The sequence below is a fragment of the Platalea leucorodia genome, assembly GCF_965183815.1.
Source record: "Platalea leucorodia genome assembly, chromosome: 7".
Lineage (NCBI taxonomy): Eukaryota > Metazoa > Chordata > Aves > Pelecaniformes > Threskiornithidae > Platalea > Platalea leucorodia.
The window spans coordinates 63,345,180-63,368,713 of NC_138829.1; the positions used below are offsets into that span (position 1 = coordinate 63,345,180).

Here is a 23,534-nt window from a genome sequence, read left to right on the forward strand (position 1 = left end):
TATTGCTTGTCTTTGATTGCTATGTTGCTATCACACAGTTCTTTTTCTCATAATCATACATACAGATGCAATAAGTCATGCCTTCACCTTCGTTTTTGAGGCAGACCCTAGGTTGCTCCAGCCTATGCTGTTTAGTAGTATGATTCAGTTAGTCCGATATAACAAAATACTCTGTGCTTGCTTAGCTGCAGAAATGAGCCGTGGTGTGTGACTTGTTGCAACTCTCAGGCAGTGAAGATTAGCTTAAGCCACTTTCATCTAACCTCCACGTTAGCAAGAGCAGGCAAGGTCAGTTATTGTGACTCAGCTGATATGCAGGAACTCGGTCACATGCCTGAGCTCTTGACTTGTTTACTGATCAACTTACTTTTGTTGTTTTCTGGTGTTTGCTAAAATGTGACTTCATAGAGGATGAATGATACCTTCTGTAGAGATTAAAGAAACATGGGCAACAGTGTAACTGAGTATTTCCTGATACACATCTTAAAATTATCTTAAGGGTCAGCCTGCAAGCAGTCACTAACATCTATTGCAAAAAAAAAAAAACCAAACCAAAAACCAACCAAACAAAAAAACACCGCAACAAACCAACCCCCAAAATCAAGCCAACAACAGAAAAAACCAGCAGGTCCTTATGTCTAATGATTGTCTTGGATCCAATAGCTGATAACCTACATGTTTGTATCATAACATGCATAGCTTGGAAATTATGAGCAATTGGCCATGATTGACACATGCAACAGGAACTCCTAGATTTACAGATTCCCTGGGAGCATGTAGCCTGTTTCTACACAATACAGATTTCCCGTCAAATAGCCCTTCTTGGCTCTTTCTGTAGTCTGACTTTTAGCCATTTCCTTGTTCCCTGTTCCCTTTGTTCCTCTCTCTGCCTTTAGAGATAAACTTTGTGTTTTTCTGAAACTTGATCTAGCACCTAAGACCTATTTTGTCTGTCCATCAGACTGAAGGTTTTCAGCAATTCTTCACTCTTAGGGTTTTTTTTTAGGCTAATGTGTCTCCCCTCTCGGCCCTGGCTTTCAGCTGTAAGCCCAATTTGTAGATGACTGCCCACTTCCTGGTCGCTATACTTCCATTAGATTTTAGAAGTAATTAGAAAAATGTTTCCTGATATGTTTTTATTTTTTAAGTTAACTAGCATAGGGATCTAAAGTCTCATATCATAAAACCTGACTACAGACATGTTAGTTAATTTTCCAATGTATTGCCTATGAATTTAAAGCTAATTATCAAGAAAGAAAGTCAATATAAGATGATGAATATGTGAATTCATGGCAGATTTTATGTAAATTTAAAAGTATTACTGGGGGATGATAAACAATATCAGCCATTTAAAAATTCTCCTTTCTCTTTTATGGCCAAAACAAATCATCTTGCCCTCTTCACTCAAATCGAGATACGTGTCTAGTGTGCTTCATGGTCTCTGCATAGATGCATGGATCTTACCACAAACTGAAGTCTCTGGGTATATCTCCATGGTTGGAGGTAAACAAATCCAAACCAGTCTTCACTGTGAGCTGCCTGTATATAAATTTCCAGGTAGGAAATTGGAGAGACATTCTTTATGAATCATGCATTTCCTGCAGCCCCCCTTACTTGTACCGTTCTGGGAGAACTGGATTACAACTTGGGGGTAGAAACTGTATAGCCTTCATGCACCTTTATACCCCATTGGGACTGGAGCTGGTAGGGAACCAAGTTAAGCACTAGCATGAGCCCTCTCGGAAGGGTTGTTTTTAGCTTGATCACAATATCACAGCTGCAGGAGTTTTGATTGATTCTAAGAGAACCTGTGTTTCACTGCAAACAACCTCTAAATCCTATTGTGATTTTGCACTGATTGCAGCTATATAAGCCTCTAAATAAGCTTATCTGTGTTTAAAAACTAGGACCATTTCTCCTGTGCTTTACCATCATTTCCATTAGTCCAAATAAAAATGGAACTTACCATGGAAAAAGTTATTTATGAGCACTGTGAATTTTGATACCTGGGCAGTTAGCAAGCCTTTTCAGGTAATTTGCAGTTTTATTTTATTATACGCATTCAAACTTAGCTAAGATGTATATGCTACTGTGTGTTATCATAACACACTATTTTAGTCTCTGCAGCTTCTTAATGTGAATTGTCTTTGACTTGTTATGTTAATAAATAGTTGGGAGTTTCTGTCTCCCAAAAAGTCCTCTCTGAACAGGAAAGAATTATAGTAGGTCGTCTTTATTGTGGCTCTGATATTTGTTTTAGTAGAAGTGCTCTGCTCTTGGCATGTAACTACATTTCTTTGCATATTTATAATCATCATGATCCTTAGTTTTTTCCTAAATATGAATTTATGTCAAACCAAAAGAAGTTCCTCAGTATCAAAAACTTGCTGGTATGATGATGACTGTATTCCTGTCGTAACCGTAGCTTAAGACAGTGGCTTTCTGCATCCAGACCTGAATTGTGACTCACAGGTTTAGCCTGAGAAATGTTTCACTTTTTGCTATTGTAAATGGTTTTTTCCTGCTATTAAGATCTGTTGTGTGCTTTTTAGCTGATATAATGAAAAAAAGGTTTACTTCTTTTAGGCTCCTTTAAAAAACACAGTTGTACTGTTTGGTCTTAAAGCCTAGTTCACCATTCGTAGGGAACCTAACATGCTGACTTTATTCAGTACAATAGTACACATATGAAATATTTGTTTCACTGAAGTAAGGGAATGAATAAGGATATGAATTTAGCTTCTCCTTTGTCTTTCTTGTGCATTGTCAGGTATCAGGATTCTATTTCTGTGAACATACTGCGTTCCTTTTTAAAAAGTATTCATATCTTGTTTATGAACATTCCTTATTGTTTTTCTTGGATAGTCAGTCCAATGTGATGTTGTCGTTCCTCACTAAACAGTCAAGTGAATTCTTTTAGGATAGAGACAAACAAGGGTGAAATTAAAGTGTGATTTTTATGAATACTAATATAGTGTTGAAGTTAATTTGACGTTGTGAGTAATATCAGACAAATATCATGACAGCAAATGTTAATATAAATATTTCGCCAAAAAGTTTGCTTTAGCTGGAAGGATATGATAACTAGCACCTTCCTTGCCTTATAGCTCCATTAGAAGGAGTCACTAAAATCATAGCTAGTAAAATCAACTGCAACTTAATTGTGCTACCTGGATTTCAATGCTGTGCTATGTCTGATAAACCTATGGAGGTTTATGTTGTAGGAGTAGCTGGGTGGTTGTGGATGGGGACAACTCAAATGTTTTCATTTAAAAAAATCAGATCTCTTCTGCTCTTCAAGAAAAAGGAGGTGCTTTGTTTCAGGTTGTGAAATAAGCTTAAGATACATGGTTTTATGGTTCCGATTTCACCTGGAAAACTACAATGGCATATATGAGTTGTTCTATATTTGTACAGTTGTGTGCCCTTATTTTTTTCCTGTTTATGTTTGTGCACTTGTACATGTCAAAACATAGACATACAAGTATATGACCATTGCCAACATATTTTAAATTGCTTAGATACAAAAAAGTGTACATCCTTTATATCTATTCATTAGTAAAGCAAAGCATTGTTTTCAGTACAAATTTTATAAGAAAAAGATTTATTCAAAATATATAAGTTATGATATTAGTAAGTTGGGGAATGGATGATATTTGTCTGAAATTTAATAAGAAATTATTTGTTGACAAGGCCAACTAGGAATGTAGTCGTATCAAATGTGCAACAAGGACGGGAATGTGTTATTTTTCTTATGATACTAATGCCAAGAAAAGAAAAGGATGCAAGGTAGTCTGGAGGCTGTTTCAGTTTGTCTACATGCAAGTCCTGTAAACTTAGACCAATACATTTTGACTTTACTGCCATCATTAATCCTGCAAGTTTATGTTTACATTTTGTGGTGAAATGCATTTTTTCTTGATGTAGTGACTAGCTTCCAAAATGGTGAAGAAAACAAGGAATTTATAGCATTCAGCAAAATTGCTTCTGCTAAAAAGATTACTGAAATAGAATTTTTTTGAGATCCTGATAGGAGATAACATTTTCCACAGTGGTATGAGTTCTGCACACACTTCAGAGCTGATTGCATCTGGGACTGAAATATCTGATTTCAGATGGTTCCCTCAGTTTTCTGGATCCATATAGAGAAGAGCTAAGGCTTTAAATTGAGTTTTGCACCTATTCTAAAGACAACCTTTTCTGTCAAAGTTGTTTTTACCAACTGCACATGTGGCACTGGAAAGCTGGCATTAAATCAGTATGCATCTTGCAGACACATTAAAATAGCTTTTGGAAAAATACAGTGTAAGCGTAAAGCCAAAGGAAATCTTCGTAGCTCTTACAGGGAGAGCCATCCATCCACGTGGCACAGTATCGATTTCAAATTGAGTATGTACACAGGAAATTACATTGACGTTTTATCTTCTAATCCTCAGCTGAAGTAAATGCACAGTGATAGTGCAAGCAGTATAAGACTGGGCCTTTAAAAGAAAAAGCAATTGGGCATATGTGTTCTTTAAATTAAATATTCTGATAAAACTATATTTAAAAACCCACAAAAGTGCTTAATTCTTACTGGATATTTGTTAATAGTTACAGATCATTTCAGGCATTACAAGGGATCAGGAAAAAAGTATGAAGTATAAGATCAGTGCTGGTCCCAAAAATACTGTAAAGAGGATCACTTATCAAATGGTATTTAGATAACAGATAAACATATAAGAAGTTTATGATCTAACTCTTTGTGTTAGCAATTAGTGTTCATATGTTGGATTCTTTCCTTCTCCAGCTAATTAAGAATAAGAAAATTATTGATGTTGAGGTCACAGAACAATCTAGTGTAATAATCCTCTATTTAAATAATTTTTACTTGCACATCCTAATGAAAACATCATTGTTTCTAGCCTGATGTATCACAAACATTGGACAAGAGAACCCAGGTAAGAGTTATAAGATGATCTATTTTTCAATAGTTTTATACCAATCACGTATTTCAAAGCAAATAAATGCAACATCAGGTCACACAGACTGAGTATGCCATGTACAAATACAGAAAGGCTGGTATAGTCAAGTGATTTTTCCCAGCTTTGGAGCTTCACCAGTTTTCAAGAGGGGCATAGATTCCTAGAGAGCAAATAGACACCTGACAATATGCTCATTTTTCTCAGTTGACTTCCCAGGATGGCTTAGATAGTGCCCAGAGACCACTCCTTCTCTCTTCTGGTAACTACTGTTGTGATCAACCACCTGTCGAAGTGCAAGATTACCCAAACCTATATTTTTCCTGACAGAGGAAATTGCAAGTCTCCTGCTACTGAAAGTTTCTAAGATAAAAAGATCTGTGCCAAGGTTCACTAGCCTTGTAGTCAGAGAATTTTCTGGTATCTAACCTGACTGCAGTTTGAATTATTTCTGTCTCTCAGAGATATGGAGGACAGATGCTTTTCTTCTGCTTTCCAATAGCTTTTTCATATTTGAAGCTTGGGGTTTTTTGTAATTGTGCAGTTGATCATTCCTGCCTAAGTATAATTCTTTGCTCTTGTCCTTACTGAATTACATCCCAGTTTTTTCTGACCATTTTCCAGACTAATTTTGGTAGAAATGAGTACGCCAAAAATTCAGTCCTTAACAACAGCTAGACTTGGAAAGAGTTGGTTTAGCTCACAGTAAACAGCACTGAGATAGCAGGAACGGGACATGATAGTTGGACGGTAAGGACCTGAGGCAGCAAACAACTGGGCCTCTGCTCGGCCTGTGTTCATTAGGAATCTCATTGTCCTCCTCATGAAAATGAGTAAGAGGAGTGTTTCTACAGTGTGTACCAATTTCAAGTCTTTGAGCTCACAGTTTGAGAAAACTTACAGGCTGAAAATGACTACAGATCTGGTAAAGTCAGGACTGGTAGTATAACTTTCTCTGGCTATGATTTTTGTTTTGAATTCAGTTATACCAACAGGCTTTGGATTAGGCCCTAAATAGAAATAAATGAGTGAAAATGTCATCATGAAGAAATCTGCACATAAATCAAGCTGTTTAGGAGAGAAACAAATGATATGGGCAGAGTTCTTACCAATATAGTGCAACATAAGCAGTGACCGTCGTAGTTTATCAATGAATACTGAAATCCATTACTTGCTCTAAGTGATGCCAAGAAGCGTGCCAATTATCCGGCAAGAAATCACCCTACTGTCATTCCCCAGCATATACTACTGCATTGCCTGCATGCTGTAAATGGAGCTTGTTTGCACTTTTGTTCGGTTTTCTGTAACTGCACTCCTTGGATTGTATATTCCTTTTTCAGGGTTTAGGGCTCACTATAGTGCAAGTATAATAAAAAGGTGTTATATTCTTATATGCAATGCAAGCACATGAAAAGTTCAAATAACTTAAAGAGCCACAGGTCCTAATTTTTGCCTTCAGGAGGAGCTCTTTCTTCAGTATTAGGAGAGCTGCATCTTAATGGTTCAGGTTCTGCAGTTGCTTTGCTAAGCTTCCATGCATGTCTTTGCAGCAGTGTCCTCTGACTGGTGACGAGCACCACAGGGTGGGAAACAGCACATGGGGAAAAACACGCACTGTTACATAACAGGAAGACAGTAACTGTGTAACAGTTGCATTGCTTAGTGATAAACCCATCTGTAATAAACATGTTGTGTGTGTTTTTCTTACATGGTGGCTGCTTGCATGAATACTAAAAGGGGTTCTCATCCTCCAGATCTAGGCAGAGATAAATGAAGAAGAAAAAGAGAAAGGAAGATTATTTTCTGAGAAGCAAGCATATCTCTGATGGGCACTGTAAAAACAAACCTCGTTATACTGGCATAATTCACACCATGCTCCTAACATCCAGCTCTGCTATACTAGTAAAGAAGTTGCTTTTAGCATACAGTCCACAGATTCTTGGCATCCACAAAATCCAAAGAAGAAAGCACACTGTTGTCAGGAAGCTTAAATTCATCGTACAGATGTCAATAAATCAGAGAGGGCTGAAAACCCTCCTGTCTATGATAATTCTGATTGCTTCAAGCACAAATAGGACGTAGTCCCTGTAGATTATCCTGACCTGAGCCAGTCTTCTGCAGAAGAGCTGGCAGAAAGAATGGGGGTCATGGAAGATGAGGAGTATCCGTGTGATGAAACCTTGCTATCTGATCTCACCATGGGAAGGAGCGGTCATGATTTAATGCAGAAAAAGGATGAAGTAACCAGCATCAGTGAAGAGCAGAGGGACCTTTATCACAGCCAAAGCATTGAGGAGTGCTGCTGTTGTTACGAGGACGATGATCCTGCTGTCATAGCAGAGAACACTGGATTCTACTCTGAGAGCTGCAGCAAACCAGAAGAGCCAACCCAAGAGGACCTGTCTGTAGGGTCTGGAAATGAAAATGCAGCACTGAAAAAAACAAAAAGGCAGTGATTCAGATGAAACAGGCACATGGATAAAGCACAACACGAAAGGACTTGATTAATAAGGACAATGGTGGATGTCATCTAGTTGGTGAAGGCAGAGGTCATAAACTGTCATTTGTGTCGTTTTTGTTCCTGATGAAGACTTCTCTGTGTTTGTCTCCTTGTACCAATTTCATTCCCATGGTAACAATCAATTGTATCATCTACCTGAACTGGAAGCCAATCATCATCCAGGGGAGCCCAGGCACGGGCTGAGGAGGGGGCTGGAGCCCGGGCACATGGGGGAAGGTGGAGAGTGGTCCCTGTGCCTAAGGGGCAGCAGAAGGGCACAGGGGAGTGATCCCCAGGAAAGGGGCCCTCAGCTCCTCCGACCCTCTTCCTTCTTCCACATGAGCCCATCTTTCAGGCCACAGGCTCCAACTCCCAGAACAGCCATATCTGACCACGTGCATTGCCACCACAGTGGCCTCTTGATGTCATGAGGTACCTCACTGCCGTTTGTTCTGGACCCTATAAATACAGGGACCCTGGCAGCTGACCTGCAATTCACTGAGCTTCAAGGCCCTTGGATTCCAAGAATGATTAGAAGAAAGGGGTCCCACAGCAGCCAGGCAAGTGGCTGCCCATGTTTGCGTGGGAAGGCAGAGAGGCGGCTGCAGGAGAGGTGGAAGAAAAGGATGCAGCATCAGAGAGGGGGCACCGTTAGCCGCATAGTAGCGATGGCCATCACTCATGTGCCTGATGGTATGGAGCCCATGGAGGTGGATCCACTGGAAGACCAAGAAGAACTGATGGAAGTGGATCCACCTCCAGCATGGTTACTCTGGCACCACTACACTGTGCCAGGGCTCCCCTCCAAGATGCCATCAACATGGTGTCACAGGAGAGCCCGGCCAGCACCCTACCATTGGCCCACCTTCTGTACCTGGCATTAGCTGGGAGACCCAGCCTTGGTGCCTGGCTGTCCTACGGGCTCACCCATTGCATCTCCTGCCATCAACAATTATTTTGTTGATTGCCCCAGCTGGTGTGAGCCCTTCTTTACCACCCCTCCTGAAGGGGTACCATCTTCTCTGCTCTGAGCCCCAAGAAAAGGGGATGAGACAACATGGCTTCTGACAGGCTGCTGTGCCGGGGTGACAGGAGTTTCTCCTCAGAGGGCCACCAAGGTCCCTGGGGCCTGGAGGTGGGGTTTCTTCACTCTGAGGACGAGAAGGTTGCCCTATAGGTGGTTGAAGATGAAGCCAGACCCTCTGTGGCGGTGCACGAAGAATAGCAACAGATCAAGCAAAGAAGTTAGAGAGACAGCTGTTCCTTTGGAGAAGCAGAAGAGTGCAGTTCTGCCAGGAAGAAGTGCTGGTCTTCAGCATGAAGGTCCCTTTTAGCTGCTTCATGAGGAGTTCTTTTCAAAGCTGAGCAATAAACAGTTAAACCCCAGAACAATAAACTAAGAAAATAAGAGTAAAAATGCTTTCCTCCTCTCTTATTTGGTACTTTGGCGACTGCATCTGGACTCCTCTGTCCCCTCCTGGTCTCCCCAGTCCAGGAAAGACACTGATGCATGGGGTGTGGGCCCAGCCTTCGAGATGGTGAGGGGCCGGGGCACATGGCACACAAGGGCAGGCTGAGGGAACGGCCTCTGGTCACGAGGGTGGTGAGGCACTGGAGCAGGTTGCCCAGAGAAGCTGTGGATGCCCCGTCCCTGGGAAGTGTTCAAGGTCAGCTTGGCTGGGGCTTTGAGCAACCTGGTCTAGTGAAAAATACCTGTCAGCCTCACCTCTGTGCCTGGGAGGATCATGGAACAGACCTCCTAGAAGCTATGCTAAGGCACATGGAGGACAGGGAGGTGATTTGAGACAGCCAGCATGGCTTCACCAAGGGCAAGTCTTGCCTGACCAACCTAGCGGCCTTCTATGGTGGAGTGACAACATCAGTGGACAAGGGAAGAGCTATGGATGTAATCTATCTGGACTTCTGTTAAGGCCTTTGGCATGGTCCCCCACAACATCCTTCTCACTAAATGGGAGAGATATGAATTTGATGGATGGACTGTTGGGTGGATGAGGAATGGGCTGGATGGTCTCAGCCAGAGAGTAGTGGTCAATGGCTCAATGTCTGGATGGAGATCAGTGACGAGTGGTGTCCCTCAGGGATCCGTACTGGGACCAGTACTGTTTAATATCTTCATCAATGACATAGACAGTGGGATTGAGTGCACCCTCAGCAGATTTGCAGAGGACTCCAAGCTGAGTGGTGTGTTTGGCACACCTGAGGGATGGGATGCCACTCATAGGGACCTGGACAAGTTTGAGAAGTGGACCCATGTGAACCTCGTGAGGTTCAACAAGGCCAAGTGCAAGGTCCTGTACCTGGTTCAGGGCAACCCCCAGTATCAAGACAGGCTGGGGGATGAAGGGATTGAGAGCAGCCCTGAGGAGAAGGACTTGGGCGTACTGGTGGGTGAAAAACTGGACATGAGCTGGCAATGTGCGCTCGTAGTCCAGAAAGCCAACCGTATGCTGGGCTGCATCTAAAAAAGTGTGGCCAGCAGGTCGAGGGAGGTGATTCTGCCTGTGTTCCACTCTGATGAGGCCCCACCTGGAGTACTGTGTCCAGCTCTGGAGTCCTCACTACAATAAAGACATGGACCTGTTGGAGCAGTCCAGAGGAGGGCCACAAAAATGATCAGAGGCATGGAACACCTCTCCAATAGGAAAGGCTGAGAGTTGTGGTTGTTCAGCCTGGAGAGGAGAAGGCTGCGGGGAGACCTTATTGCAGCCTTTCAGTACTTAAAGGGGGCTTATAAGAAAGACGGGGACAGACTTTTTAATAGGGCCTGTTGTGATGGGACAAGGGATAATGGTTTTAAACTAAAAGAGGGGAGATTCAGACTAGATATAAGGATGAAATTTTGTACGATGAGGGCAGTGAACCACTGGAACAGGTTGCCCAGAGAGGTGGTAGATGCGCCATCCTTGGAGACATTCAAGGCCAGGTTGGACGGGGCTCTGAGGAACCCGTTCTAGTTGTTGATGTCCCTGCTCATTGCAGGGGGGTTGGACTAGATGACCTTTACAGGCCCCTTCCAACCCAAACCATTCTATGAGTCTATGAAATTAATTCAAGAAAAGTCATCAGTGATACTGAGCACAAAGACACTGCGTCTGGCATGAATCACTAAAGGGAGAGATACGTTTGCAGTGTTCTTATGCTTTTCCATACGTATTCTTTCTTGGTACCTCTTTGAGATTGGCTGTTGGGTTGGATAACTCTCTAGTTGATTAAATAAGGCTACTCTTATGTTCTTATGCTGGATAAAACAAAAATCAATGGGGTTGCATTGCAGGAAGGAAAACTGAAATTGTGCTTTAGGAAAAATATTACAGCGGCTGGCTTGTGAATTGATGCAGTAAATTCCCTGGGGAAGTTGTGGAGTCCCTATCATTAAAGGCTTTAAAGGCTAGTTGAGACAGGCTAATTCAACAATGCCTCCTTCTGTCCTTCTTCTCTTATGATTGTACTTAAATAGTTTGCCAACAAATCAGTATCAGGATTAACATCTGGGAATTCCAGCTCTTCAAATTGTTCGGTTGTTCATACGTAGTTTTGAAACCAGAAGGCTTGAAAATTTGCCCCTCCTTGTAACTGAACCTCAATTTTGAGATTTGTGAAAACTTTGGTATTCTGTTTTCTTGTTTTCATTTCTTTTGCATTTTGTACAACATGAAATAATGTAGTGAAGCTCATCCATACAAAACTTTCTCCTTTTATCAAAACTAGGCAGTACCTTTAATTCATTATGAAGCTTGGATTTCCAGGGCAGCAAGGTTCAGAGAGGACCCTGCCTGAACTTTTGAGAATTGATCATTGAAATCTCTATATAGAATAATAACATAAACTTTCTCTGTTGTGTAATAGTGTAGCACATAGCATATTCCAAGAATGCCTTTTCTAAAGAGCAGACTCAATCCATGTTTACATCAAAAGCCTTTATTCGTTAAGTAAAGAAAATTACACATCCTTTTGCAGTAAAAGATCTCACCGCATTCCAAAGGTGGCTAATACTGTTTTGTATTTCTGTGTTTGTTATTTTATAGATGAGGACTAAAAGGCCAAATTGCTGAATCTGCCTTTGCCCCATGGTCACACAGGAAATCAGTGCCAGCGCACCTTACTTTCAGGCTAACAATGTCTTTAGCTGTGCTTCCTCTGGCTTCCGTAACAGAGAAGTAATGCTGTAGTCATTAAGGCGGCTTAGAACAATAGAGTTTCTTTTGCTAAAAGCAGAGTAGCACTGTTGCAGCTCAGCAGTCCGTATGCTCTTAGTTGTATTCTGGAACTCCTTTTCAAAATCATTCCCTGATGTTTGGCTGTTCTGTTGAAGCTCTTTTTAAACAGAACAACAGTTCTTTCAGTGTAAAGAACAAAATGGGCTTTCTGTAGAAACAGCTGTGGATTGCTTTTCAAGCGCCATTTTGTGTGTGTGTGGGTTTTTTTTTGGTTTTTTTTTTGTTTTTTTTTTAATTAAACAGAAATGCAGCTGTCATTAAAATCCAAAAACTACAGCCAGTACCTGTATTTCTCAAGTAAAAGTCCAGGGTTTGTTTGGTTTTTTAAATATTATTTTTGAAACAAAAATGTGTTTGTATTTACCTAGAGTTTATCTGTTACTCACAAAACCAGGACTGACCAGTGGCATGCCCTCACTTGCACTTTTGTGCTCATCAGGGCCACCTTTTCTGTACAGGTATTTTGCTGGAGTCAGAGGATAGGATGAGAAGGATTCAGCTAAGAGCAATGGAAGTGATTTGAAGTATTGAGAAAATGCCTCACAACTAGATGCTGAAAGAGGACTAATAAGAAAGGAAACAATTAAAGAGTGATACGTAAAACATTTAAAAATAGGGTATGGTACAGAACAGATCATCCAGGAACATTCCTTCCTTTACAAACAGTGATATACTGAAAAAAATTGAAAGGTGGCAAATTGAAGCTGATAAAAGTGAGTATTTAGCTGTAGCTAACATATTAGCAGGATCAAAAGTGGACTGTACAGCTATATGGATAACAAAAATGTGGAAATTTCATGGAAATAATCTAGAAGTGCAAAGATTAGGAATAGCCTTGGTGTAATGTACAAGAACTATGTGTTAAAAATAAGCCATCTTTGTGAGAATGTCTACTCTTATGCTTTGTGATGTAGTAAATCTTTTCTATTAAAACTTTATAGATAATTTCTCTGGAAGCATATGATTTTATAGTGCTTATAAGAAGGCTTCCTACAGTGAGCTTCAGGGTAGTAAAGGTTGTCAGATAATGTACATTGGACAGGAAGGACTTCTGATTTGATTTCCATGGCACTGAAGCAGAATACATAGTTTTGATAGGAAGAGAACATGTCAGAGATGGATTCTTATTTTTTTTTAATTACCCTTAGTCTTTAAGACTAATTGGGGGAGGGGGGGCATATTGTACATGTGTGGTATTTAGTAATTTTGTAATTCATATTAATGGAGTCTTTACATATTCTTAATTGGACATTAGTTTAAGATTACTGGGGTATGTAAGCCTAAATTTATGTAAAATAGATTGTAAAGTTGTAGCAGATGGGAATAATGTAATTTTAATGCACTTTAATGACCATGTTAACATGGGGCTGCTAGCTTTTAAGTGTATTTGAAAAGTTGCTGAAGATTCTAAACTTTTTGCTTTGTGTGAAGCTTGTAAATGATCTGGGATCCATCACCCCAAGCAAAGAGTTGCTTTTCTTTAGGATTGTAATGTATAGTGGAATGACTACCCTGATGTTTTGGAAAATGCAATACTGGGATTTCATAAGTATTTACAGCATCCAAAACATCATAAACACATTGTATGCGAGAGGTGCCTCCACTAGGAAAGTTGTACACAACATAGAGTGTGTTGCATGCCATGAAAGCTGCTTCAGCACCCTTGCTATTGCATGATGTGTCCCAAGTGTGCTCTACTGCCATGGTTACGTGGTTGATTTTAGTAATTACAATGTTTCCTCTAGTCTCTGGTTCTGCATGGATTGCCCAGAGCCCGTGCTCATCAATGGCAAGATCTATTTTTGTAGACGGAGAAAGCTGATAGGCAGGAATCTTTCCAGCCCCTGGCAGTAGCATTTGGTCAGTTATACTTCTTTTCTGGATATTGTATTTAATTATCTCATTTAAGGAGCCATATCTGTGATAGAACAGGAAACCCTGATATATGATGTGGCCAGTTCCTTCCCAGGGAAACGGCAAGGTGACTCTGCGAGCTTTTAGTGTATGATTGCTTTCCATTAATGTCATGATATTTGCAAATTCCAAAATAACGTTATTTACAGAACCATTTAATAAATAAATCTTTGTATGCTTTTTGCCAGGATCTTTCATCCAAGAACCATGCTTATCTCCAGTCTTCTTAAATATCTTTAGGGATTTAATACCTGCAAGCATGTGGTCACAACCTGCAAGAAAACACCCAAAGACAAAAAAAAAAAAATTAGAATGTCTGTGAATTTTCTGGTTTCCTTTCTTTGAATTACTTAGTTTCCTTTTAATCCAACTATAAGGCCAGGGTCAATATATCAGCAAAGGTGTCAGCAGTGTGGCTATGGTAAGTAGTGTTGAAGCGAATTTTAAATTATATACTTGGCATCTCCTGCTAAGGAAATTGCATATCTTCAGCTACACATAGTGCGTTGTTTTCTGCTCTATTAGACCAGTGTTATCATAAAAAGGGATTCTATTTGTTTACCTGGGAGGAGAGCAAGAGCACAGTTAGAGATTCTCTGATTATTCTTGTCAGTTCTCTTACAGGGCTGTAATTTTTACTTCAGAGAAGTGATTTCTGTTTTAGATCAACATGGTGAAATAATAAAATTTATTTCTTATTGAAGGCATACAAATCAAAATCCTTTTTCCTGATATGCCATGTGTATAGTATTTTTGTTTCAGGAGTTCTCTTATCCTCTGTTAGCCTCTTTTTTTTTGCATTTATAATATGAAGACAAATAAAAACAGATCACCATAACAGAAAGCCAAAATACTGGGTTGTCTTCCCATTTCCCTTCCGAACACCTGCAGCACAAAGAAACTAGAACAAATATATGGATCACAAAATCGGGAATGCCCATGCATTAAGGTGTCTTTAAATGAACTGGTATGATGTCTGTGTTATCAAGTCTTATGCTAGAAGCATGGCTAGTGGAATTACATAGTTGTTTACCTCACTATAGGGATAAAATTGGCACCAGCAGAGAGCGAGTCATAGTTTTGGCTTTATTACATTTTGTATGCACTTTGCACAGATGTTTAAGACCAAAAAGCACCAAGCTTGTGAGGTCTCAGGCATTTAGACACTAAGATCTTTATCAAGTACCATCCTTTCCAGGGAAAACTCTACTGCCAAGCATATTAACAAGGCTGTTTACCAAAGACACTCATAAATTACAAGAGACGTTATTTGAAGTTTAAAGAATTGCCTTTAGTGAAGTGCAGCCATTTTAGTAAGCAGAACAAACAAAGCCCTAAGGCAGGAAGTTCTGGCAGTAGATGAAATGGAGAAAGCAAAACCAGCCTCCCTATATGGCCTGATATGAACCTATTGAAGTTAGTGGCAAGATTCCAGTTGCCTGTAGAAAGCAGCCTTTATGTCATTAGTGTGTACTGATACCCTCTAACCAAAGCATTTGGATATTGCTTCTACAGCAAGGATTTTTTTCTTGGAAGTCCTCACTCTGGATGCACCTTCCCTGAGCAAGCCACAATAGCTTTCCCAAAACTAATGTTTATTGATTAGATAGATTCTAAAAACTTAAAATTGTTGAATCAAAATACCTAGCCAGCCTTAGCAACATCTTCCTCTGCAGGAGAAATAACCAGATTACTATCTGAAATCTATGAATGGTGTCTCTCTTCTTGAGAGACGATTTTTAACTCTCCTTGGCTTTCGTAACAGCTTGGAGGAAGACGGAGAAACTGAGACATTCACAGTGAGCAAAAAGTTTACCAAAATTTTTCCACACACTCCACAATGATACCTTCAAAGCCCACTGTTTCATATCATAACCCAAAATATGCAGGAGATAGATAGTTTCCAGTTTCCCACCCAAAGCAGGATGGGGTATCAGCTACTGCATGTAAAAACAGTCATTCTACTTGATTGTTATTTTCAAGCATGTGTGGACTTGAACCAAAACCAGTAACAAAGTTGGACTTAAAAAAACATTTTTTTGCTAGAGTTTTGGAGTGACTCAGCAAAAACAATCCTAACTTCTGGTTAATATATGATAGCATAGAAACAGAGCTGCTACTTGCTAGAGTTGAGGTTCTTGCTGCTTTTTCTAAGTGCTGTAAAATCTACACAGGGACTAGTTTTGCCATCGACTTAAATGGGACAAGCATCTGACTAGTATTGACAAAAGTAAAGTTGCTATGAACTGCTGCACTAAAATTAAAGGTAATAATTTCCAACAAGGGAAAATGGAAAGTATTTTTTTCCCCTCTGAAACTCTTAGAAAGGTATAATTTTCAAGGTGTCCTTACCACAGACAGTTTAAAAATCCCCAAATTTTTCTGCCTCTCAAAAAAATGCCTGATGTTCAAAAAATCTATATATGGAAAAAAGAAATGTTGATATTCAGAGCACTCAATTGTGGTGTAGGATTAGATCTTAGAAGCAGAATAGGTGATTTCTTCTGTTACCATCTGCCTTAATACTCTTTTGCTGGAAAAGTTCAAGGAACAAATTGTGAACTTATTTGTCAAATTAAATCAGTGTGATTCTGTTGAAGTTAGTAGAATTTTATAATTTCTGATGCTAAAGATCTTTCACCTGGCTTTTTAAACAATGGCAGTTTATATTTCTTATTGTTTATTTTTCATTTCTTACTACTTTTGAATGAAAATTAAACACTTCAAATATGTCTACTATGTGATTTACATTTATAACTCAACTTTCTTAAGGTAAAGCTACTTATAATTATAAAAGTTAATTTGTTTTTAAAAAAGGTTTATATTGTGTATATATTCTTCATACTAGGTACCTTAACACTTAATTTTCAAATCAGAACTGAGCTTTGCTTGCAGCTAAGCCAGAGTGCTCTCTTCATAAAGTACATGGAGGGGTGAGGGAGAGAAGGAATAACAGGAGGACAGTAAAACAGATGCAAATTGTAGAAGTGAATTAAGCCTTTTTATTAACTTGTGAATTCACTTTTAAGTTGAGGTTTTGGCCCCTACCCACTCTAAAAAAAAAAGACCACCATTAATTCCTTGGTATAGCTGCAATACTCAGAAATGCACTGGCATTTTTTCTGGAATTTTGCAAAAGCATACCTTCAGAGGCTTTTTACATTACTTTATAATAAAAAGCAGCTTCCAAAGAATCAATTTGATATGCAGTAGAGTATCTGCAAAATAAATGTTTGAATTGTAGTTTCTTCCCTCCCTCTCCCATACCTTTTTTGTAGTTTCTTTGTTTGTTTGTTTGTTTGTTTGTTTGTTTTTTTAAGTCTAATATTTACACAGCCAAAACCCCATGCAATTATCAGCGGTATTCACATAACTTGTGAAAATCTGTTATCCATATATCAGCATGCATGCATTGGCTAGGGGACTGGCTCATTCACATCAAAGTTCTGAAAAGTAAACTGTTCTTACTTGCATTAAGCATGAGTTTAAGTTTCTTTTTTTCTTCTGCTTCTTCGAATAGCTGCTGTTTCACCAGGTCTTCATGTACTTCTATACATGTATTAGAATCTGTGACAGATCCAAGATAGTCAATGTCCCTTTGTGCTCGTTCAATTCTTGTTAGCAAATTCTCTACTTCACTTTTAACCTCAGCCTTATAATTGTTCAGTCCTGCCAGGCGTGACAGTACCATCTTTGAAAAGTCTCGGAATTCTTCCACGTAATCCAGTATGTCTTGGTTGCATTTTTCCAGCCTCTTCTTGAGTTAGAACACAGGAAGAAAATACATGGATATACGTGTATATTCTGTATAGGTTAAAACCTCATTCATGATTACTTTAAAACCTGTGCTGTTCTCTCCTTTCTGGTCCCCCTGCCCCCCATCTATTTCAAACCGATGGTCTGTTGCTGTATATCTACGTGAAGAGTACATATTAGACTGGCACTAGCATTCATGGTTCTGGACAAAAATACCTTTTTTTTCTTGATGTGGTTACTGACAACCAGACACTTCGTTTTGCTGCCTAAAGAGGAAAAAGTGCTCTGGTGGAAACAGCCACTGATACTTAAGGGCACATGATCTCTGATTACTTGCTTTCCAGAAACTTTTCAGAACTGCTCCTGTAGGACCATTGGCAAAGCAGTCTCAAAAAGTTTTCTGCAGGAAATCTAGAAATGTGAACATTTCACATAAATACGCCTCTTCTGACCAAGACAGTATCTAGTGTGGCTATTTTTCATCCATTTAAAATGGAAAATGGAAATACTGATATCTCTATGTTTGAGAAGGTTTTTTTTTGTCAAATTGTTGACTGTATTTAAAAAAGAATACAGATGTTTCTTTATAACTAGATTCAAATTATCAAAATTTTTAAAGGTGAGGAAGGTGATTTCTCTGTGTAGTGCAGCTGCTTCTGTAAATATCAGAGGTGGCCTGAAAACAGAAGCCCAACTGCCACTTTGGGGAGATGAGGAAATTGAGCCAATATTTAAGCCCAAATACACAATCATGGTAGATCTAACTGCCAGATTGGGTGTTCTGATTTGGTGCTTTATGCACAGACTTCAGGTGTTTTGTTTTAAGGTGGTGTTTGACTAGGGAACGGCTGAGTTTACTGGAGGATTAGTGCAGTAAGCATGTGTTTCTTGTAAACTTTGTGGTGATGGTTTGTTTGTTTGTTTTGCGTGGTGTGTTTTTTGTGTGGGTCTCCCCCCTCCCCCATTTATACATGACCATAAGTCCCCAGGAAGCTGTTTAATTACTTTTTAAATTACTTTCTACAAAGACTTTATTTTAAATGTTTCAAGTGTTCTCCTCAGTATCTGCCACACCCTTTTTCCTGTTCTTTGGTGCCCTTTGCACCAAATGCCACAGGTGGAATTGCATCATTTTTAATGTGTTCCAGATGAATGCAAATTACCATGTGAAGTTATTCCTATAGTGGTTATTAAAATTTAAATCTCATTCTACACAATGGGAACAGAATACCAGGCTAATCCTTCAGTTTTCTGTGTTGTGAAGTTAAGACCAGTGAGAGTTTTGTATAAAAAGGGAATGCGAGATCAGACAAGTTAAAGCTTCTCTAAAAGTCTACCAATGCAAGTCAGGAGCCAAGGACATGTTAATGATTTAAGATAAACTATCTATGATTACAGCATGCCAATACTGAAAGGGTATTTTGCAGTATTGGTGGTTTTTTACTGCAGAGAAAGAAGCAGGTACTGATACTTTTATATCATTAATTGAAAGCAAATACCCATTTCAGTCTCCCAGCTGTAAGGGGATTATTTCAACTCCTAGTTAAAGTGCAGATACACTACTAGTTTACACAAATGTGTCTTAAGCTGCTCTTCCAGTTGGGTTCATCTGCCCATGGAAAAAATACCTGATAAATTTCTATCTCCTTGTTAGTACTTGACAGCACTTCTACTGGTGACAATATGGTTATACTGTTCCCTAGGACAGACTGTGACAGTACTATAAACATTTGCATATTTAGCTAAATTCACTGATGTCATAAAAAATACAAGTGATAACAGAATAAAAATACAACATTCTGAACTTATATCCTGCAATAAATAATGATGTGGTAATTAGGAATCATTATAGTTAAAGGTTTAGGTACAATTTTACTTATTTATTTGAAAAAGCTGGAAATTTATCATCCTGATATTGTTTAGCATACAAACTATTCTGTGTTCACACACATAGAAGAACATTCATACGTTTTCAAACCTCCTTGGAGTTAGGCAGTATTACAGAATGATACAGATAGCACATACCTCTAAAGATAGGAAACGCCGGTCAATGTAGTTCATCAGTGCTGCGTCTTGCATCATATATTGTGCCGCTCCCATGATGCTTGTGACGAATGGAACTAATAAAAATTGGAGTTGCAAGACTACCATTGTTTCATAAAATTTTGAAGCAAAAAAGTAGTGAATTAACTGTGTGTGTATGAGTGTGGAAGGCAAACCCAAACACTACTCCCAGTCCAGGATTAAATGAAATTTAACAGTTGTCTGATGCCACCATGTGAAAAAGTAATACTAAAAATTACTAAAAAGTTAAAAATACTGTGGCTGCAAGTATTAAAAAGACTTAAAATGGCTGTTGCAGTTTATCATTAAAAAAATAAAGTTGTGGAAGAGGAACTGAATGTGTTTATTTCTAGAAGCCAGATGACTGCTTTCCAGTTTGTGATCCTATGATCAATCCCAGATGTTCAGTACTGAGTCACATAAAGCCTGTAGGCCAAATTTTATTAAATACAAATAAAAATAATTTATTTTCCCTTCTTTCTCCTCCCATCTGCTTTCCCGTGTGACCAACACAGGGCAGTGTATACTTGATGTAAGTCAGCATAAATTCGAAGTCAGTGGAGCATTGGTCATTCTTTCACAGGAAGATCTGATGCATAATGTCTGTAGCTATTTCAACAACCACAGCTGTTACTGTAAGACGATCTAAAGCAATTGTTTTCACTTCCAGTATTCAGCCTATTTACAGTAGGACTGAAAACCATAGATAAAATTATTTTTAAAAAAATCTCTTTTTCCTTCCCCTCTTCTCTTGCCAGTACTTTTCTAGCTAAAATCAATATCGTTAACACAGTTTTGTGTCAATTTAATGGAGTGCTTGATAGGTCTCTTCTTTCAGAATAATAATTCTACTTAAGATGACTTAAAAATTAGTTATTAATTTACATGAGTCTGTTGCATTTGAGGCAATTTTTATTTATTCTTTTTCATAATTTCCATGACTGAATGCCTTGTCTGGAAATATATGTGGCTATGCTAGCACTGTATTTGCTAGGAAACCATGTGTTAGGATGTTAGAAAGCTCCCTTTGTATCTGAAGCCAAACTGGATGTCTCTGTTTTTATTTCTCAGAATTCTCCACCTCTTCACTTTTTTTTCCCCATTTTCTATCCCTGCAGTTTTTTTCCTCACATTTGCACAGCTTTCCTTTATTTTCTGACTGCCTTGTGTGTAAGCATGTGGCTTATGACAGAATTCATGAAAATGTGTCACAGCAGGCAGATTTTTACCTCCATTTGCTTGATTGTTGCAAGGTACAGTTATGCATGCTTTACAGGCAAATTTCACAGAGGTGCACAGATAAGTATTTTTTCATTTAATATTGCTTTATCCTAAGAGGCGTAAACAATTTTCCAGTTCCTATTTACAGGGAAAGTCAATGATGCACAGAGAGGCTAATACTTGGTTCTCCACTCCAGTGTCATTTCATTTTACTCCAGAACTCCTGCCTGAGAGGATGGAAAGCTTGCTCACTTAGATCCTTGAAGGATTAGGCACTGAGAATAGACAAGCTAGGAGGTGTATAGTCTTGCTTGATCATGTCCTATGGAACATCTTGACAAAGCGCGCTGTATTCTTTTCCAGAAAATAATCAGCTTCAGCACTGGGGAAGAACATAGAAAAATGATCTCTTTTCTAACCTCCTAGGTGAACCTGCAATCCTTCAGAGTTGTTCTCTGACTTTAGTATGTCTATCACAATAATCTAAGGCAATGGTCAGGAAGTGAAGGCTATGGGATTCAATAGGTTAATTTCTTCATTTAGTGGAGGGAGAAATCATACATCTGTATAAAAGAAAATCTATCATGGTTTGCCTGCAGTTTGGAACATGCATTTCTGAAGTTATGTCTGCAAGTCCTATTTTGAGGTAATATGAAGTAGCATCTTAACTTTATGGCTTTTAATATTCTTTTTCATTGCAGTTTGTAGTCTGTGTTTCCCTCTAAAATAAGGCAGTAGCTTCTTTGGAGAATTTTATTGGATTATGTCAGAGCATCAGTCGTAGCAGAACTCCTTACTGAAAGTTTTTCCTTAGGAAGGGTGTTATAGGTTGTGTCTGAATTTTTGATAGTCACAGACAATTGTTCAGACTTCACTCAAACACTACCATATATCAGTTTCAGAGCAACCTTATTTCTGTTTGAATCCAGACCACCTAAGAAAATAAAATACCCTAAGAAAAATATTAAAAACTTACTATCAAGAAAGTATACTTAAAAGTTGAGATATAGATATATAATTTCTTTCCTTCATCTTAAAACAGGGACAAATTATCCACAAAGCAAAGTATCTTGAACTGCTAAACATCCTGTATAAGCTTAAGCATGCTGTATAAGACACTGGATTTTGTAGTGTTACTCCACCATTTCTCAGAATTACCAGCAGCTGAAAGACCAGAAGCTTCCAAGGATTTCTTTTAATGAGACATTCCCGTGCTTATTAAACCATAATCTCATGGTAAATGGCAATGATGTCCATGTCAGATGCAGTATGCTGGGAGGGCATGCTATAGCATCTGGTTAAGAACTGAGCTTTCTTTTTTGTTTTCCCTTTAGTTGTTATATATCTTCCAGTTCTGTTCTGCCTAAATATATACATGGGTTTTTTTCTAGCTACATATTAGCTGTATATGTAATAAATAAATATTTGTATATATTTATGATAGTGATTTAAAGCAGGTTTTCTTGGCATGCCTGGGAAGACATTGGTCTTAGTGCACAGGATGTTATACACTAACAGAGTATAAAGATTGTTCTTATCTCAAGGAACACTTTTTCTCTTGTGAACTACTCCTGGAATAGCTTTCCTATTACTATCTTGATTTGACAGACAAACCTCTAAAAGGAAACAAGTGTGTTGATGTAAGCGTATATGCTTTTTTGCTGTTCTTGTCCTTCTGTCACTGGGTAAGATGGTATTCTTTTCTTGTCAATGCTGCTTCTTTGCTGCACTTATTCCACCTTTTTACCATTTGGTGTCTCTGTTTTGACAGCTGTTTGAGGTTTCCAAATGAAAAATGGGCATTTTCAGCTCCTCATCTGTGTTTGTGGTTTTGATTTCAGATGCTAGAGGAGTTTCCTGTGTTTTAAAAGTGATGTTGAAATAAATTCAGAGTGGATACTAGATTTGGGGAAAAAATTACATTTCTTTAAGATATTATCTCACTCTTACACCATTGCATGCTATATTTTGTTCGGTTTTTTTTTAAGTCAGTTTCTTGCTGGCATTTCAGTTGGTAAAACCAGAGCAGTGCCACAATAAATTGGCCTCTTTGCAGTTATTTGCGGCACTCTGTTGTACCTGCAAACCCTGTTACAGTCAAGGGGAATGTGTGTAAACTGTAAGTTTACTTCTTCACGGAAACTCATTTCTCCATCATGCTCATGGTGGAGAAATCTTATCTGTCATGAGATAGGACCTCAGCCATGGAGACCTCGAGCTTACTGTTCAAGGCACTTCCTTGCCTTGTCTGAGACGAGTCTCTCTGGTTTGTCACAGATCTCCAACTCTTCCACATCATTGCCACAGCTTCCTGTTCCAGGTCTTCCTCAGTTCTTTGACTTGCCTCCAGTCCCACTGTGGCTTCTTGTAGGCATGCTTTACTTCCTCACAGGAATCATGAGACATGTTTGTTGTCCCACCAGAGCCAAAACACATAAACCACATTGTGTCATTGCTGGGTCTGTCCATGCCTGTGACTCTATTAGAGTCCCAGTGTGCTCTGTAAATCCAGCCTGCCATTTTTCTTCCTGAGCTTTGGAAACATCCCTGACTCCCAAGCTCCCTCACCCCCCTTCCTTGGCTTTTACCGAGCAACGGATGCTCTCCTAATGCCGTGTCCTATGTTATTACAACCCTGAGAAAGGTGGGAAGCCCACAATCCTGTTGCTTAGATCTAACTAATATACATATACATCACATTTTACTCCTGAAGTCCATACTGGCTTAAAACAGGGTTGATTATGTTTTTCATCTTTAGTCAATCTCTACATGAAAGCAATAACAGATAGATGAAAAGAAAACATCAGAGACATAGTCTGATTTACAGCTTTCTACATACTGACTTTATACGCACATGCATTAGAATAACTGCAACTCGGC

At 39.0% G+C, this 23,534-nt stretch overlaps 1 protein-coding gene across 1 annotated transcript; it reads right to left on the reverse strand.

Moving 5' to 3' along the window:
* Nucleotides 1-13,106: 13,106 nt before the first annotated feature.
* On the reverse strand, nt 13,107-19,520 carry OLFML1 (olfactomedin like 1; the record flags this gene model as incomplete). Its single annotated transcript, XM_082317751.1, has 3 exons — nt 13,107-13,885; nt 17,082-17,370; nt 19,395-19,520. The coding sequence occupies 3 exons, from the start codon at nt 19,518-19,520 to the stop codon at nt 13,107-13,109; spliced, it is 1,194 nt and encodes a 397-aa protein (XP_082173877.1).
* Nucleotides 19,521-23,534: the final 4,014 nt, after the last annotated feature.